Raw genomic sequence first — 18029 nt, forward strand, 5'->3', positions numbered from 1 at the left:
AGAGTCATGTGCTTATCCAAGTTCACAAGGCAAGTTGGAGGCAGAACTAAGACTTGAACCTGGGTCCTTTCATTTTTGATTCAAAGTGCTTCTTGCTTTACAACATTCTCTTTTACTGTCCCAGGCAAGCTTATGTAGTTAAGTCATTCAACCTCATTAAATCAAAGGGAGATTACATTTATAAACCCTCTTGATGAAAGCTCATGGGATATACAGTAATTTCTAATTTATATTTAATCAATTTGGCAAAGGCATGATATTTACCATTCCCTTCCCTATCTAATACCTAGATCAAAAGGTTATATTCACTAATATAATTTAGGAAATCATTCTGCAAATCCTTATTGGGTATCTACTATGTGCCAGATACTGTACTTAAGGCTGGAAACCCAGAGATAAATGAAACATTGTCCTTGTCTCCTAAAAGCTCTCAAAATAGCAGGAAACAATATGACACAGAAACAGGTAATAGCACACAACATAACAGAAAAATCTTCTCAGAAGAAGAGGTAACATATGATCTATACCTTAGGAATGGGCAGGATTTCACCTAGAAGAGAAAGAGCTAAATAATGGCTGATTCTTTGCAGAACCACAAGGAAATCTTGTCCAATTCTAGCTGCCAGAAGGAAATGTTCAGACAGATCTTCCGTTTTGTTTGAATAGTGAAGTTTTGCTCATGTGGCTTGAATGAATTGATAAAAAATATAGATAATTCGGATTTGTATGATTTGGGGATGTCACTATGGGCAGTTGACGGATGAACATTCTGATCATCTTGTAGGTGATCTTATCAGGTCTTTGAGGTTATAGAAGTAATTGTAAGGACAATGTCATATTTTAGTCATTCATTATTGCTGGTTTGAATCGGTTGGGTGATGATGGAGATAGTTGCTTGACCGTTTCCATGTGTGTCTTTATTCCATAGGGAGAAAGAGGCCCCCAAGGCCTTCCTGGACCCCAAGGTGAGGAAGGATGCCCAGGTGTGAGAGGACCTAAGGTGAGTGTAGACCTCCAGCTGTGGAGTTCTTTCCCTGTCCCTGTTTTGTTCCTTGAGTTTGAGGAAAATCTGACTTCAACATAGTGTCTTAGCTCTTTCCCAGACTGAGGGGTTCCCAGAAATAGAGCCCGAGAAAAGGAATCAATGCAAATACTTATTGGAGGGGATCTCAGTAAATATTAGCAAGATGAGAGATAAGTTAAGGAAGGAAGGTGGCCTATAAAGGTTGTGATATCAATTAGATTACTACTGTGGGTAGATGGAGCCTAATCCCGCTGAGGAACTGTATGAGCCAGTGTTGAACATGTACCCCAATGTTGTCCCACCCAAGGAGGGAGAGAGCTGGGATATTTATACACCACATCCTATCAGGCATTATTTGCAAGCTGCTCCCAGTAGATATTGATTCTCCAGCACTTCTGACCTGCATTGCATATGGACAGGCTCTAGTACCAGAAAAAGCCCTCTGGCAAAGTCCTAGTGCTGGCAGTTGGAAGGAGATTTGAGAATACTGAAATTTTAAAGTCTAAAGAAATAATGGGTGGGGCCCCTTTTTCAGTGGCTTCCATAAGTGCCTCTTAACATTCCAGGATTAAAGAATCTCCTTTAATAAAGCCAGAAGATTTTCTCTACAACTTCCGACCCCTATAGAGAGTTTTTCTGACTGTAGTGATCATATACTGTACATTCTAACAAGTCACTTTTTCAGTTAATTTGTCCTATTGTTCCTGAAAGCCTTCTCATGCTGCTTAAACACTGTATTCTCACTTTTTTTGGAAAAAAATATGATTATTCTCTTAATAAGTGGCAGGTCATTGCCACTTCCTGCTTGCTCCTACTATGTGAGGAATTACTGATATGAATTTCTTCAAGTCACAGGCAAAAGGGAGTGGTAGTAATCAGAGTGCTGTGATGTCCATTATAGTCACTGGAGAAGAAATCTTCATTTTGGTCTCCTAACTGCATTTTCTTGAAATTCAGGAATATATCATGTCCTAAGTGAAACATAGTTTTAAAAATCTGATTCAAACTCAATTCTTCTTATTTCTTCCTATCTTTAGGGAACTAGAGGATTTTCAGGAGAGAAGGTAGGTGACCTTCCTTCCTCCTCTTAAACTGGAGAGCAATTTCTTTTGGGAATAGTACTGAGTCCACTTGCTTTTCCTTTGCTTCAGCGAAGTGAGACTTAAAACTTTTTGACAAAAACTTTTTGTCAGATGATATTACTAGCCAAACTGCCATGCTAATGAATGGTTAAAAGCAGGGATATATATGAAAATTTACAATTATCTGTAATAACTTAACCACCATATTTATCACATGAGGCTCTGAAAGAGTTGATCCTGGATCCAAGGTATAGTAGGGAGGGTCTGGTCAAGGTGAGTATCAACTGGGAGATGGATGCTGGGAGAAGGTATGAAAGCAGCTGGCACAATAAGGGAATGACTCTACATTTGGATCCAGAAGCAAAGTACCCATTCGCTCATTCATGCACTCAAAAAATATTTTCATAGGCACCCACTCTGTTCCCCACATTATCCATGGGAGTGGCTACAAAGTGATGAACAAGACAGACAAGGGCTGATAGAGCTTCTTTACTCATGTCTCCTGGTACCACTGATTCACCCTTATATATATTGGCCTGTGGTAAATATATCACATAATTTTAGTCCAGGAGTTTGGTGTGCTTATTTTCATGCACTAACTCAGCTGTCCTTTGGGTTAAAAAAAGTGCCTGAAACTTGATTTCCTTGTACAGATAGTAGGAGTAAATCAACTATACCACACATGTAATATGCATTTTATTTGGCTTGAGAAACTCTGGACTTTTTTTTCTCCTTCAAAAGATGTTTTATAATAAATATGATTTTTAAAAAGGTTTTTATTTTTATTTATTTGAGAGAGAGCAAGAAGGAGAGAGAGGGGGGCGGGGAGGATGAGCAGGGGGAGAGGCAGAGGGAGAAGCAGACTCCCAACTGATCAGGGAGCTCGACATGGGGTAGGACCCTGGGCGGGGGATCATGACCTGAGCTGAAGGCAGACCCTTAACCAACTGAGCACCCAGGCACCCCTATAATAAATGTTAACTGTCATTCTGAGATAGTTGGCAAAATGAAGGGCCCATGAGTTGAAAAGGATGGAATAGTTGATGAGATGTCACTCTGCAGCTGCCAGTTTTTACTCTTATCCAGTTAGCTTCAGGTTTTCTGTTAAGTTTTCTTATCATTAACTCTCCCCAAGTACATACATGTGGATACACTCCCATGTAAGTCCTCCTTAATCTGAGATCTTCTGAGTTTCCATTATGCAAATTAATTCAGACATATTTGCCAATGACAAATTTAAAAAATTAATTTAAAATTAAATTAAAAAAGCCAATGACAAAAGGACCATCTATAGCATACAGACAATCAGTGGGAAATGTCTCATTCAGTCTTGTGGAAGAGCTACAACCTGTTCCCAGTGCAAAAGTTGAAAAAGAAGTCTATCTATTTGAAATTTGAATTTCTTTTTTCTTTTCTTTGGAGCCTAAAACTGTCAGGAAAAAACAGTGTAAAATGCTAGTGACTATTTTGGGAATGAAAATGATCATTGTTTCTTAACATATGAATGCAGTATATAAATGTCATTTCAGAAGGTCTAGATTTTTCTTCCAACTAAGGCAAATATTAGCAAGGAAATTAATATCAAAGCAATAAGCACGTATACCTGGTCCTCTTTTCTCTAATGGTTTCATCCTCCTTTGCTCCACAGGGAAGCCCTGGTGATGAAGGTGTTGATGGCTTGGTTGGGGAACAGGTATAGAAAGTTTCTCCTTTCTATGTTTCTCCCTCTACAAGCTTGGCATTTATGCTCTCTATACTTTCCATGATATGGTCTAGAAATGTTAGCATGCGTACTCAACAGTATCTAAAGTTAATCTGTTATTTACCCTTACCCTCAGAATATAAGGACCCTAGAAACTTATTTTTTTTTTAAAGATTTTATTTGTTTATTCATGAGAGACATGAAGAGAGAGAGCCAGAGACATAGGCAGAGAGAGAAGCAGGCTCTATGCAGGGAGCCTGATGTGGGACTTGATCCCGAGACTCCAGGATTATACCCTGGGCCAAAGGCAGATGCTCAACCACTGAGCCACCCAGGCATCCTGAGGACCCTAGAAACTTAGCTCCAATCGACAACCTCCCATAATCACATGTTATTGTTCAGTGTTTTATTCCCATATGTTTTTGCTATCAATAAGATACTGTTACAGTTACCATTTTACTTAGTCATTGCTTATCCAGCTTTACCCTCATATTTGTTGATGCCTTCAAAAGAACCTGAAAGATCCTGTTTCTTTTGCCTCAGGTACAACTTTTAGAATTTACTTTAATGAAGGTTATAAACACCCTTGGTTTTTGTTTCTCTGAAAATCTATTTTACCATTTTTTCTTGAAAAATAGTTCTCAGGGAAATAATGATTTTCTTTCAGCACTTAAAAATGGAATTTTGTAGTCTTCTGGCTTCAGTTATCTTCTGCCTCTCATTATTGCTGCTAAGAAGTTATCCATCAAACTCATTGTTGTTACTTTGTCAGCAATCTTAACAAAATATATGATGCTTTAAAAGTTTCCATTTCTTTCTAGTGTTCTGCAGTTTCAATATGATGTGTCCAGGGGTGGGTTTCTTTTTATTTATCCTGCTTGGGGCTTGTTAGGCTTTTGAATTTGAGCATTTGTGCCTTCTGTCAGTTTTGGAAACTCCTTAGCTAATTCTCGTTTTGAAATGTTTATCCTTCCTATTTTCTTTAATATCTCTTTATGGAAGTCTAATTAGAAATTTATGAGACCTTATGCTATCCTCAATGTCTTTTAACTTCTCTTTCATATTTTTGTTTGTCTTTCTCTGCTGCATTTGGAGTACTTCCTTCAGTTTCAAGTTCACTAATCCTTATGTCACTTTTGTTTAATATACCATTTAACCTGTCAATTTTTCATTTTGATTATTCTGATTTTCACTTTAAGAAGTTCTATTTGATTCTTTCTCAATTCTGCTTGGTCTCTTTTTTGACAGTTGCTTATTATTTTACTCATTTTTTAACCTATTTAAGTATATGAAATATACTTATTTTATATTCTGCATATGATAATTCCAATAGTTGTAGGCAATACAAGTCTGATTTTGTTGCCTGTTATTCCTACTGGCTTTTCCTTCATGGCATCTCCCTCACATAGTGGTGACTTTTAACTTAAACTCATTTTTAAATAAATTTCATCTGTGAGAAGTCACTAATGCCTGCATTGAGATTATTTGCCTATGTCACATACTTGGTGGCACTTCGTCCTGAGATCCCTTTAAAATAAGTGATGAGCTTTTGGATTTTCACACTGCAGTCACAGAGTGATCAGAAGTCCTGAGGAGAGCCAATGGCTATTACTTCTCTGGATTTCTACTTTCTCTTTACTCTGAGCTCTAAGGATTTCTCTTGTTCTTTATCAGCTCATGAACATTTATGGAGTATTTTAAACTTTGTTATCTGGAATTTTATATTGTTTGTCAAAAAAGACTGTTCAGGCATCTAATCTGTCACATACAAGTCGAATAGTAAAGCTCTTGGCTGGAGTGTGAAACTATGTGAAAAAAGTTTCTGGTGTGACTTGATACACAAAGCTTCTTTGAATATTTATTTTTCTTTTTCTAGGGTAATCGTGGAGCCCCAGGGTCACCTGGAGAAAAAGGAAATAGGGGAAATCGGGTAAAGTGTGAGGATATTTTTCTCTCATATTCCTATTGGATAAACTGACCTTGACAGTCTATTTTTAAGTTCTGGGAAAGAATCCTCTGGTGGTTTAAGTTCTAGATTGGGAGTTAAAGGGCAATAAATATTAGCTATTTGCAATCTTTTTAGTTAAGACCCTTCTGTGTAGCTAGTGAAATGAATGATGTAAACTGGCTTCCTTAGCCTTTGGAGCTATAATCGCCACGCCCTACCTCATGGGCTTTGCAAGGCTCCCTGTCACCAATGATTCATTCTAATACCATAGGTCTCTCAGCCACATCCTTCATTATTCTCAGTCCAGAACTGTGTTTCTCAGTCAGACTGTACTACTCATTGTGCCTTGAGGATTCCTTGTGCATGCCCCTCTCTGTGTCTTAGCTTGTGCTAGGTACCCCATCCTTGAGCAGCTTTTCCCTGCCTCCATCACCTTCTGCCCAATTTCCAGCTTCACTCTTTCCTCCTCAGGATGCCCTCCTTGATGATATGAGTCTGTAGTGCTCTCTCCCTTCTCTATATCCTTCCCACATACATTATTTGCACTACCTGCTTGACAGGGATTATTTATTGCCTTGTGCTGGTAATTATATTTCTATGTAAGGGAAGGAAGGTGTATGGTGTATGTACTACAGCTCTCCTTTCCCATGCCCATGGCAGACATTACTAAGTAAGTATGGAATCCAGGCAGAAGGATCCATCTCAGAACCATTATCATCAGTTTCTCTTGATTGGATTAGATAAAGGGTTGGGTTATGTTTTTTTTTTTTTTTGCCCCTTATGGAATTAGAGCAAAGCTTTTACCTCAATATGTGGATTGGTTTCCTGATCAGATAAAACAAAGAGTCATAAGAAATGATTATTTATTAAGGGAGGTTTAATTGATAAGCTGCAATTTGGGGACTAGATTTGGAGAAGGTGGAGGAACACCACACTTTTTTTAAGACTAGAGAGACCTGTTTCCATCAAGTTTAGTTAAATTCAATAAACACATGTTAAGGACTTCCTACCTGTAGAATCTATGTAGTAAAACACTTAGAAGTTGGGCATGTCATAATAAGAACCAAATGCTAGCCTCTGTATTCCATTTAATCTCCTTAATGGCCCAATAAGAAATTTGCCTGGTAATAAATTGGATAGCGAGTTGGAATTTAGAATTAACTAACTTACCTTTTATCATTATATCAGGCCAGGAAAGAGGTTAAGCAGGAGTTATCAGTAACAATAAAAAGTGGCTTTTTTTTTTTTTTTTTTTTTGAGCCTAGAGAACATTCCATTCCCTGTGTATCTGAGAACCAGATCCCAGAGATGGGTCCCACTTCATCATGCTCGGAGTGTGGCATATACCCTTTAGAAACAGGCAAATAATACAATTTGAGGAAGGTTTCTGGGGTAGGGGCTTTCTCCAACTCTATGGTTCTGTAGGAACTACTTCACAGAGGGGGTACCATTAACAGCAGGTTTTAAAAGAGGCAATTTGCTAATCATGCCATAGTCTTATGGCAAGTTGCATCACCTTGCTGGTTCTCTTTCTATAGTAGGAACTCCAGAAGTATTTTTCTCTCTTTTGCTCTTTTTCATGAGATCTTGCTGTACCAGGGCTGCCCATGTCTGTGGTAGGGAAAGCCTTCTTCTGATGTGTATTTCTGTGTAGGAGTATCAGGGAAAAGTAGAAAGATCAGGGATTTGGTGGCAGGGAGAACTGGGTCCAACTTCCCTGAGCCTTAGGTTTCTTGCATGCAATATGTAATTCCTGAGTTATGAGGGTTCAGTGAGGTAATGCACACAAAAGGCCACATATATCACAGATTCCCAATATGCTCTTTTCTGCATCTCAGCCTCACCTATTTGGCAGCAAATGCCTTAAAGTTCAAGTACTAAATTGCTCTTCTAATGTGATTCTCATTTTGCCTCTTAATGTTTTCTTTCCTTTAGGCAATAGATGATCTTTTAAAGTGACACTTTTTTTTCCCTGTGATTTAAGGGCTTGCCGGGACCACCTGGATGGCCTGGAGAGCGCGGAGAGCCTGGGTTAAGGGGAGACCCTGTGAGTGCTGGTTGAAGGATTTCAGCTGCTTTAACCCAGGGACTTATAAACAGTTTGCTTTGACACAAGGATGGCAGTTAATTATTCATTAATGAGGTATCTGTTCCACCTATCTTAGCCTTGCAATAAATAAGAGATTTGTGAGAAAACCCATTTTATAGAACATTTGGGTTCTTAAAGAGTTTGCTACTTTAATTGCATTGGGTATTTAGGATTTCTGAGCAGGCCCAGACAATTAGAAAAGGTCCTCCTTGGTTGGTGCCTTTTTTTTTTTTAAATACTTCCTGTAATTTCTCTTCCCATCTTTCCCATCTACTTGAGGTAAGCAAACTTTTCTTTTCTCAGGGGAATCCTGGAGCAGATAGTTACATTCAAGGCCCTAAGGGAGAAAAAGGAAGGCGTGGACACCAGGTAAGATGATCTCTGTTCATTTGGGGATGCTGATACATTTGGGAAAGATGTTAGCTAGTGAAGAAGGCTTGAGCATTTTGGTTGCATCAAATAGAAAACCAGAGAGTAAAGCTGTGGGACTCCACTGCCCATGGAGACAAGACCTCTGAATGCTAATCTCTACTTATATCCTATCCTCAAATCCTTGTCTCGTGGTTTCTATTTCTTCTGGAAAAAAACTCATTTCCCACACTAGGAATATGCATTACTTTATCTCTTTTGTCCTTGGTTTCTTCATCTTCAAAATGAAAGCATCAGGCTCAGTGATGCTAAAATCTTTTCAGTTTAAAAATTCTCCAATTTCATAATGATGTCTTGATTTAAAAGCTGATCAGGCCATTGCACCACTGACTTGCTTTCTACCACAGCCAATGTTGATTGATGTGAATTTAGTACTAGCCATTTTTTAAAAGATTTATTTATTTATTCATCATACACACACACACACACACACACACACACACACAGGCAGAGACATAGGCAGAGGGAGAAGCAGGCTCCCCACGGAGACCCTGATGCGGGACTCAATTCCAGGACCCCAAGTTCATGCCCTGAGTCTAAGGCAGACATTCAACCACTGAGCCACCCAGGTGCCCCAACTACCAGCCATTTTTAAAGATATGATCCTTGTCTAGTCTGGAAGACTGGAAATATCATGACAGAAGGCATCACCAAAGGTAAAAGATCTGTTAACTTTGCAGATGCCACTAACTGGTTGGAAGTCATATTTAGATTTTTTAAAATGTCCTAGTGATTAAAATGCATGACTGAAATATGACTAAAGTAACCCAGTGCCTCAGTCCTCATATCTCATCATTCTCAATTTCCAGGGACAAGGTCTGCACAACAAAATGTTTACAACTGTAAAGCAACTTCTTTTTGCTTTGAACTCCAATTTGCCTCCTTTGACAAAAATTTAGGATGTTAATTCTCTTCCTGGATTGTGGCTTGTTCCATTCATTTTATATATGTCCAGGCCCTGAGCAGAATCCAGTTTGTAACAGGATCATTTTTGCGTAGCTATGCAAGAAAACCATCATCCTTACTGCAAGAATTTCTCATCCTGTTGTTAATTACAGTTATTTTGGATGAACTCCATTGAGAAGGTTCTCTTGGATGAATTGAGATCAGAAAGGCCTGTAAACAGCCGCTCAATCAGTTATGGGGTTGAGCTAAGAGAACAGCAGGGCAGCACCCCTTAACTCATTTGGGCTTTGGTTTCTTCATCTGCAAGGTGGGAAGGTTAGAGAAACCATTTCAAAGTTTCCATGAGTTAGTGGTTGTCATGGGAGGAAAGTGTATGAGTTGAGCTTTGTTTCCATGGTTTCCTCATGGTTTTACAGCTGGGAAGGAACTCAGGCCTCTAGACAAGCGCTCCAGTACTCTGTGCATCACAGAACCTCAGTCATGGGGAGAAGCTCCTGCTCCTGGTTTTCCAAGGTCTCCATTGCTGACTTTATAGCTAAGGGTTAACTTGGAACTTCAGATCTCCGAATTGTGTGTGCAAACAAAAATTGTGACCCTCTGAAGTGGTGCCATGTCATACTGAACTTGTGTTTCACGTGGTTTCCATTCCCATGCTGAGCTCAAAGAAGGGTGCTAATTCTCTGACTAGACTTAGGGAATAAAAGTCACTCTCACCAAATGACATAAACCTGATGCTGGGGATGCTGAAATTCTAGCTTAAGTGCCATTATAAAATAAACCTTTAGGGGTCAGTCTTTCCTCGGTACAGGTTTCCTTGGCATTCCTATGAAACCATTCTCTGAAATCAAGTATTCAGAGAAGCAGCAATTACCATTAATTTCTATGGAAACGTTTTCAAGTGTTCCCAGACCCCCAAAATAACTTCTCTTCGGCTTCCCTTATACCTTAGGACACATCTTGCTAAGGGATGCACAACATGAATTGAGATGCACGGATGCTCAGAGTTCAAAGCTATGGTGGCTGGATGCTGAGATGCTGAGCGTGGTCCCCAGGGAAGAAGCTTGGCGGGGCCTCTTGCTTCATGGGGTGCATGCTGCCTCTGTGAAGGCTCAGTGCAAAACCCATGCTGAGTGCTGTGTTCAGCACTTTTACTTTTCACTCTTTTCCGTAAAAGTGAAAATCCTCCTTGAATTTCTTTTGGTTAGTGAAACCTGGTACTAATGTTGGTTTGAATACATACTTTTTTAAAAAGGAAGGATACCTGCATTCCTTTCTGAATTGAACCAAGGAGCAGATTCTGTGTTGCAAATTAGATGGAGACAGTCCCCTAAATGAAGCAATCTTTTCAACGAAACCTAAAAGCTTTATTATACAGCTAGTATTGGGGAAGGGATGGAAAACCTGTCATGCTTTTCCACTTCTGAGGAGAAGGAAAACCAATACAACCCTTTTTGAAGGCAAATTGGCAACACACATCAGCTGGGACTGCTACTTGTTGTTTGTATTTTTTAACATACAAGTGACAGAAAGCCTGACTGGCAGTGTTAAGCTAATAAACATATTTTTGACAATCTGGGGAAAGGTAATTCGGGGTTTGGTACACTAGCTCAGTGATGTCATCAAAAGCTAGGCATGTCATCAGGGACTCAGCCCCTTTCTTCCGTGGTGCCATGTTCAGTGTGGTGCCTGGGTTTAGCAGCCCAAGTATTTTGTCTTTGCTTTTGCATAAAATGCCAGAAAGAAAGGAACTTTCCTCCCATCAGGGCACTGCCAGCAACATTCTCTTTTTGGATCATTTGGTTCATTGGCTGGGTCCTGTGCTCCCTACCTGCCCTTAACTCATTTTGAGAGACCCAGAGAAGGCAAGTGTCTGACAGAGGAAGTGAGATTTCCACTGATTGGTTTAGACCCATCATAATTCATCCTGTGGAGCTGGGCATGTTGTCCCAAATGAAACAGATTTTATTAGCAAGAAAGAAAGAGGCAAGAGTGTTGTGTAGCCCCCAATTGTGTCTGCCACAGATTAAGGTATATGTGTCCTTTGATCCAGTCTTTCCAGTTCTAGAACTTTACCTAGAAGCTAATTATGGACCACAAAAAAATTTGCCCCAAGGATGAAGATTAGATTATTAGATTTTAAATCACTACACTGCTTGAATGTCCAATGATAAGGGATTGTTTACATCAACAATGGCACCCGATCAAATATTACTAAGTCATGAAAAATAGTTTACAAGACTATTTCATTACAAGAAAAACATTTATGATGTAATATTAAGTGAAAAGATCAGATTACAAAATTTGTATTTAGCAAGAGTCCAAATCATTTGAGGGTTAATTGGAGGTCTTATGACATTTCTCTTCCAAATATTCAATAAGTAACTTTCAAGAACAAGTACACTCTCTTATCTAGAAGTAATATAGTGATCACACTAAAAAAAATTAATGTAGTGCAAAAATCTTTTTTTTAAAGATTTTATTTATTCATTCATGACAGACAGACAGACAGACACACACACACACACAGAGAGAGAGAGAGAGAGAGAGCGAGAGAGAGAGAGAGGCAGAGACACAGGCAGAGGGAGAAGCAGGCTCCATGCAGGGAGCCTGATGGGACTTAATCCCGGGTCTTCCGGATCACACCCCGGGATGAAGGTGGCGCTAAACCGCTGGGCCACCGGGGCTGCCCAGCAAAATTATTTTCTAATATGCAATTCGTATTCAGATTTCCACATTTATGCCAATGAGGCCCTTCATGGCTATTTTTTATTGTTGTTGTTCTGAGACCCAGTCAAAGAGCATATGGCATATTTAGTTGCTTTGACTCAATAGTGTCCTTTAGTCACAGCTGTTATCCAGTTATCTGTTTCTGTGACATTGACATTCCCAACCAGTTATTTTGCTAAACATCCTTCAGGATTTGTCTGATTGTTTCCTCATGCCTAGAGTCAGGTTAAACATTTTTGGCAGGAGATTAAGTAAGACAGCATCCTTCTCAGTCAGTTGTCTGCTGTCTTGTTACAGGTACATTAATTTGGTCACTTGATAAAGATGGAGTTCACTGGATTTATCCATCATAAACATACTTTTCTTTGTAATGATCAAGGAATCTGGCAATGATACTCTGAGACTGTAAAATTGTTATTTCCTGACAATCTTTAAACACTCAATGATTCCAACATCTGCCCAGATGATTTCTTTGCTATGTTGGCTGCTAAAAACTGCCTACTTATTGAAATGAACAAAACGATAAACATTTTAAGAAGGAATTTTTTTTATATATAGACCAATTATGAGGGTGCCTTGTCTGAAAACCTCCTTTTTCATACAGTCTACCATATTTTAAAAGAATTCCCATTGTAAAAGTAACACTACTGGGGCACCTGACTGGCTCAGTCGGTTAAGCGTCCAATTCTTGATTTTGGCACAGATCATGATTTCGGGGTCCTGGGATCCAGCCCCATGTCAGGCTCCATGCTCGTTGGGGAGTCTGCTTCAGGATTCTCTTTCTCCCTCTGCCCCCTTTTTCTCTCAAATAAATAAGTCTTTTTTTTTTTTAAAAAAAACACAGCACGTAGATACTTGGGAATACAGAAAAGTAAAATGTAGAGAAAAAATTTATAGTTTCAGTAGCCAAGAAAAAATCAGTTTATGAAACTTTCCTAACTTGGTGATGGTGAAGCTACTCTCCCTGAGAAAGTCAGAAAAGGATCGTATGGGCTTATTAAAAAATGTCCTAGTACAGTATAAATAAATGAGGAAACATCATTTTGTCTTTCTCCATATTTGGGATGAATTAATCTTTCAGAGAATTTAACACACTTGAAAAGAATTTATAACATATTTTTCCTCCTTCATAAGCTTTTGATAAACATAATTTTTAATGGCTGCATACTATTTCAATAAGCATTTCTCCATGATTTAATCAATATATCTGTCCTTGCAACACAAAAACAGCCATAGTCAATACAGAAACGTGGATTTCATATAATCAACATATCTCTCATATTGTGGAATATTTATATTGTTTTGGAATTTAATGTATTATAAATAACAATTGGAAGAACAGCTTTGCACAAATGTTTTCATTTCTACATTTCACATTCTTTCCCTGTTTATGTGTTCTTACTGAGTTAGCATGTGATTTTACTGAGTATCTAAAATATCCCTACTTGGGATCCAAGGTGATTTCCGTTTCTCCTGCAAGATGGACTCGTTCTTTCTCTGGACACCACTCATTTTCTCATTTCTGACCTTAAAGAAGTGAGAGCACTAAAAGGGTTTCCTCATCCTAACTGTGTATAACCTCTCCCTCCACCATCATCTGTGTATATTGGTCACTGCAAATGTGCCAGACACACTCTTCTACCTTCTGTTTCTGTCTGCCGCTCTGCACCCTATATGATGGGTAAAAAGTAAAGCGCCAATATTTTTCAAGTATTAAGCACAGGCTATTGGGGAATATGTCTGACTACTTTCCCAGCATGATGAACCCCAAAGAGTTGTCACAAGAACAATCTTGGGTGAAAGATGCCTACAACCTGGTTATTTTAAAACACCAGAATTAATCCATTTGCTTCTAGAGAAGTGCTGACCTATAGAACTTTCTGAGATTATATATCCTATATCTGTGTTGTCTAATATGGTAGCCACTAGTCACATGTTGTTACTGAACACTTGAAATGTGTATAGTATAACCGAGAAGCTGAATTTTTAATTTAATTTAATTTTAATGAATTTGAAATTGATAGCCACATGTGGCTAGTGGCTTCTGTATTGGAGAGCCCATGTGTGAAGAGTAAGTACAGAAGGGTGTAGACATCTAAACTTATATTCCCTTTACACTTTTCTTCCTTTTCAGGGAAGTTCTAGTTTTGATGGGCCTCAGGGAGTACCTGGAAATGTTGGTCCTCAGGTAAGTACAACCACTCATGGGTTGTATTTCAGCTGCTTTTGTGGAGGAGAGAGGTAGGCTGGGGTGAAATTGGCTTGTTTCCTTCTCTAAGGTCTCTGCTTCCCTTCTACTTGTAGGGGCCAAGAGGAAGACGAGGCATGCCAGGGCTAAAGGTCAGTGATTTCTGGAAAGACTTGCTTCTCATTCTCCAGATATGGCTACTTTAACTAGTACTCTCTGGGCTCAAGGGATGTGGTGGTTGGGTTGTTTGAGGTTACAGGAGGATCACTGAGAAGTTTTCATCAAGACCTTTTTCGTGAAGAAGAAAAAGTTTATGTGGTTCTCTGCTTCCCCTCCAGCCTAGTATAATATTTTATTTAGATTGAAAATAAGCTAATGCCATAATGAATGGTTTTACCTCTGAAATAATGATTTTTCCATTCAAAGAAGTGGGACTTCCTGCTGGTGCTCAAGGGGATCTCATAGTCCCTAAGCAAAGAAAAAAGACCAAGCTTTTACCATTTATCCAAATGGGAAGGATGTGATTTGAGGGTAGGATAGGGGGTGCTATCTCTGTGCGGGAAGTGTATTCTACTAAGCAATTATCTAGCACCAGTCACTGTCCTACACCTTTATTTCTAACACCTCCTGCAAACCTTTCTACAACCCTAGGAATTAGGAACATCATTGATTACCTTTTACAGATAAGAAAGAAAATACAGATTTAGCAAAACTTGTTAGAGGTCAGATGGCTAATAATCAGTGGAGATGGGATTCAAATCTAAAGATCAGGATGCTCTTGGGAATTGTTATACAAAATAAATTTATTATGTAGACTTTTCTCTAACACAGTGTGGTCATGCTCTGCTCGTAGTTTTTCTAGCATTCTTCTGATTTAGAGATGGAGGAAAAGTCAGAGATCGATTTATGTTAACTCTGACCCCAAGTATGTCTGTGTCTGTGTGTTGGGCAATGACTTTTGACCTCCTAGGTACAAAAGAAGATAGCACCTCTAGTCTTTAGACCAAACAGTTTAGAAAAGCATGGATATTGAGAAATTCCAAGTCTCAAAAATCCCACCAAGTAAAATATTATTTCTCACAAAATGTTTAGGATTTGAAGTAAATTCTTAAATATTTTCTTATGCTATTAATTTGGTTTTAATACTTGTGAAATAAATAATGTCTTGAACTATCATTTTATCCTATGGTTTTTATCCCCATGAGGCAGAAAGAAATAGGCTAAGTTTTGGAGAAATTAAATGGCTGTAGGCAATGGAAGGAATTTCCTACTCTTGAATTATTTCTTTTATGATGCTACGTGTAGTTTATCTAAATGTCTGCTCACCCTGGGTTCATTCTCTCCTTGGTTGGGTCATGGTTATTTTTGTTTCTCTTTGTCACTCCATCTCCTGTATTATCCTTTTTTGATTTAATTTAAATCAGAGTGAAGCCTGTGCATAAATTTAAAGTTAAACCACATTTGTAAGCTTAGTAAAAAATATCTCCCTGTCCATTCTTTCCAGCTTTTCAGGAGCACTCACTTTCATCTCCGTGGACTTTTCCTTCTGGTATTATTGCTGTTTTTCTTTAATTTTTATTTATTTATGATAGTCACACACAGAGAAAGAGAGAGAGGCAGAGACGGAGGCAGAGGGAGAAGCAGGCTCCATGCGCCGGGAGCCCAACGTGGGAGTCGATCCCGGTCTCCAGGATCGCGCCCTGGGCCAAAGGCAGGCGCCAAATCGCTGCGCCACCCAGGGATCCCTTACTGATGCTTTTCTAAGCAGCATGCTTACTCTGGCATTTCTTGGTTCTCAGTTTGGGATGTTTTTCTCTTGATTTTTGACTATGGGGGAATAAAAATTTTTCTTAACCTGCCCATCTCCTCCTTCATACACTTCCCTCCAGCTCATCCTTGCAATATTCTTATTTTCTTCACTTTTCGTCAAGTCAGTTCATTATTCATATGATGAGTAGGTAAATATTATTTACATCTAGGTAATGTTTGTTTTCCTTGAGGCACCCTTTCTTCTTATTTGTTTTGTGTTTTCTATGCCCATTATCAGTTAATTACAAAGCTCTTTGAGAAAACCGATAATCTCCCAGTATATTCAAACATGTGAGGTTTATTTCTCTTGGATTTCTCCTTCCTGGGCCCTCTATCCTCCTGCTCTAATTCAGACTTATTGCTCTCTGGGTCTCTGCACTGTTGTCTTATGGGGACAGATTGTAGAACAGCGACCTCTCATTTTGGGAGCAGAGAATAATGTATGCAAACTATTGTCTTTAATAGGAAACCTCTCCATGTAACACATTGTAATCTTGATGAGTCCCAATAGTTGTTTGCTCTTTTTCCTATTCAAGTTTTGAGTTTTTGAAATAGAGATAAAATCATAACTATTTGTAGATTCCAGTGTGAAGTGGGCTTATCCAATATGTCAATAGTTTGCTAGTTAACACACTGTGGGAACATTGGCCATACAGACGCATTTATGTTTTTGAGGCTGTAACTTGCTAAAGATAAGCAAGTACTATTGGAAGAGTACAGTTTACAGAGGTGCTGAATTCCAAATTACAGCATCCCTTGGACCTGGGGAAAATATGGCTCATTATTGTCTAGAAAATTAGATATGCTGGCATCTGCAAGATGCATAATAAATTGGAATTCTAAATAAGATTTTTTTAAATGAAAAACATTGTATTATGGCAAACAAATCAATGCATAGATTATTTTGGCAATAAGGGAAAGCTTTAATTTGTTAATGATGATAAAATTAAGAATATAATTCATTTTTAAGTGTCCGTAAACCCACTAGCCTCCTGCAATTATTTTCATGTTTGTGTGTTTCCTATACTAGGTAGACAATAAAGAGTTATTATAGCAGGTATAGTATTTTATAGTCTACTTTTCTGTTTCCAAATCTTCCTATTTCATATATTATAGCATATCTGTAGAGGAACAATGATTTCCTAAACAATTCTAATGTTGAGCATTTAGGTAATTTTATTACGTTAGATATCATGGTCAGTGATGTAAAGAAAAACTGTATTAAAGGGTTTTTGTTTTCTTCCTGCTTTTGCTTTGCTGAAATGATTCCTTAATATAAATGTAAAATAAATGTGTGTATAGACATGGAGGTATAGTAAAAGAGTGTGAAATTTGCTCAATAGAGCCACAATGTTTTCAGAATGCTGCACTTGGAATGTCAGTAATGTGATGTGAAAACATTTCACAACCTATTTCAAAATTTCTAGCTACATGCCTTTTAAAACATAGTTACATTTATAAATCTAGAAATAAACTATTAAAGAGCAGAATAATATAACAGGAATGATTAATAGAAGTGCTTCCCATTTACCTGAATAATTTTAAAAACATAAGAAGCATGAGGAATTGATCCATATAGTGATTAATTCTGAGTTTAAGATTTTTCTCTTTACGAATCTATGAATAAATAGTAACCTTCCCAACACATGAACAACGTTAAAAAGAAGGCAGAATAATTCACAAAATGTGTATTATTCTCAACCTTAGAAAATGTATCTTCTCTGTAGAAGTGAAAATATTAATTTGAGGGAGAAATCAAGTCAGTTATTAGATGAATCATGTTAACAGCTCACCCTTTGCCTAGAGAGCCAGCTTAATACTATAAGAATCTGTAGGGTTCTAATGCCAGTTTTCTGTCATTTCTCTATGTACTGTATGTGTCTTACCCAGAATATTGCATTTGTCACTGTGTTCAACATTTTGAGTTTCTCCACATGGGATAAGGATCCTTAACACCAGTGAGCACTTAGCCCATATCCCTTAAAAGGAATGGACGGGATTTTAGGAAACTGTTATTAAGTAAAATGGGAGCTTGGCTTATTTAAACAAAGCAATTTTGCTTCTGACACCAGCTGAGACATGCAAAGACTCTGAAAGACAGTAAGAATCTGTTTTTCCAACATAA

At 38.3% G+C, this 18029-nt stretch overlaps 1 protein-coding gene across 1 annotated transcript in view; it reads left to right on the forward strand.

The window, feature by feature from the left end:
- Positions 1 to 18029, forward strand: part of LOC112661094 (collagen alpha-4(VI) chain-like) — a 127796-nt gene that overhangs the window by 63631 nt on the left and 46136 nt on the right. Inside the window, 8 exon segments of the mRNA XM_035705178.2 lie at positions 929 to 1000; positions 2062 to 2088; positions 3755 to 3799; positions 5685 to 5738; positions 7741 to 7803; positions 8149 to 8214; positions 14042 to 14095; positions 14212 to 14247. Of these exon segments, the coding sequence (XP_035561071.2) occupies positions 929 to 1000; positions 2062 to 2088; positions 3755 to 3799; positions 5685 to 5738; positions 7741 to 7803; positions 8149 to 8214; positions 14042 to 14095; positions 14212 to 14247 (417 nt within the window).

Source organism: Canis lupus, chromosome 23 (genome assembly GCF_003254725.2).
Source record: "Canis lupus dingo isolate Sandy chromosome 23, ASM325472v2, whole genome shotgun sequence".
Taxonomy (NCBI): Eukaryota; Metazoa; Chordata; class Mammalia; order Carnivora; family Canidae; genus Canis; species Canis lupus.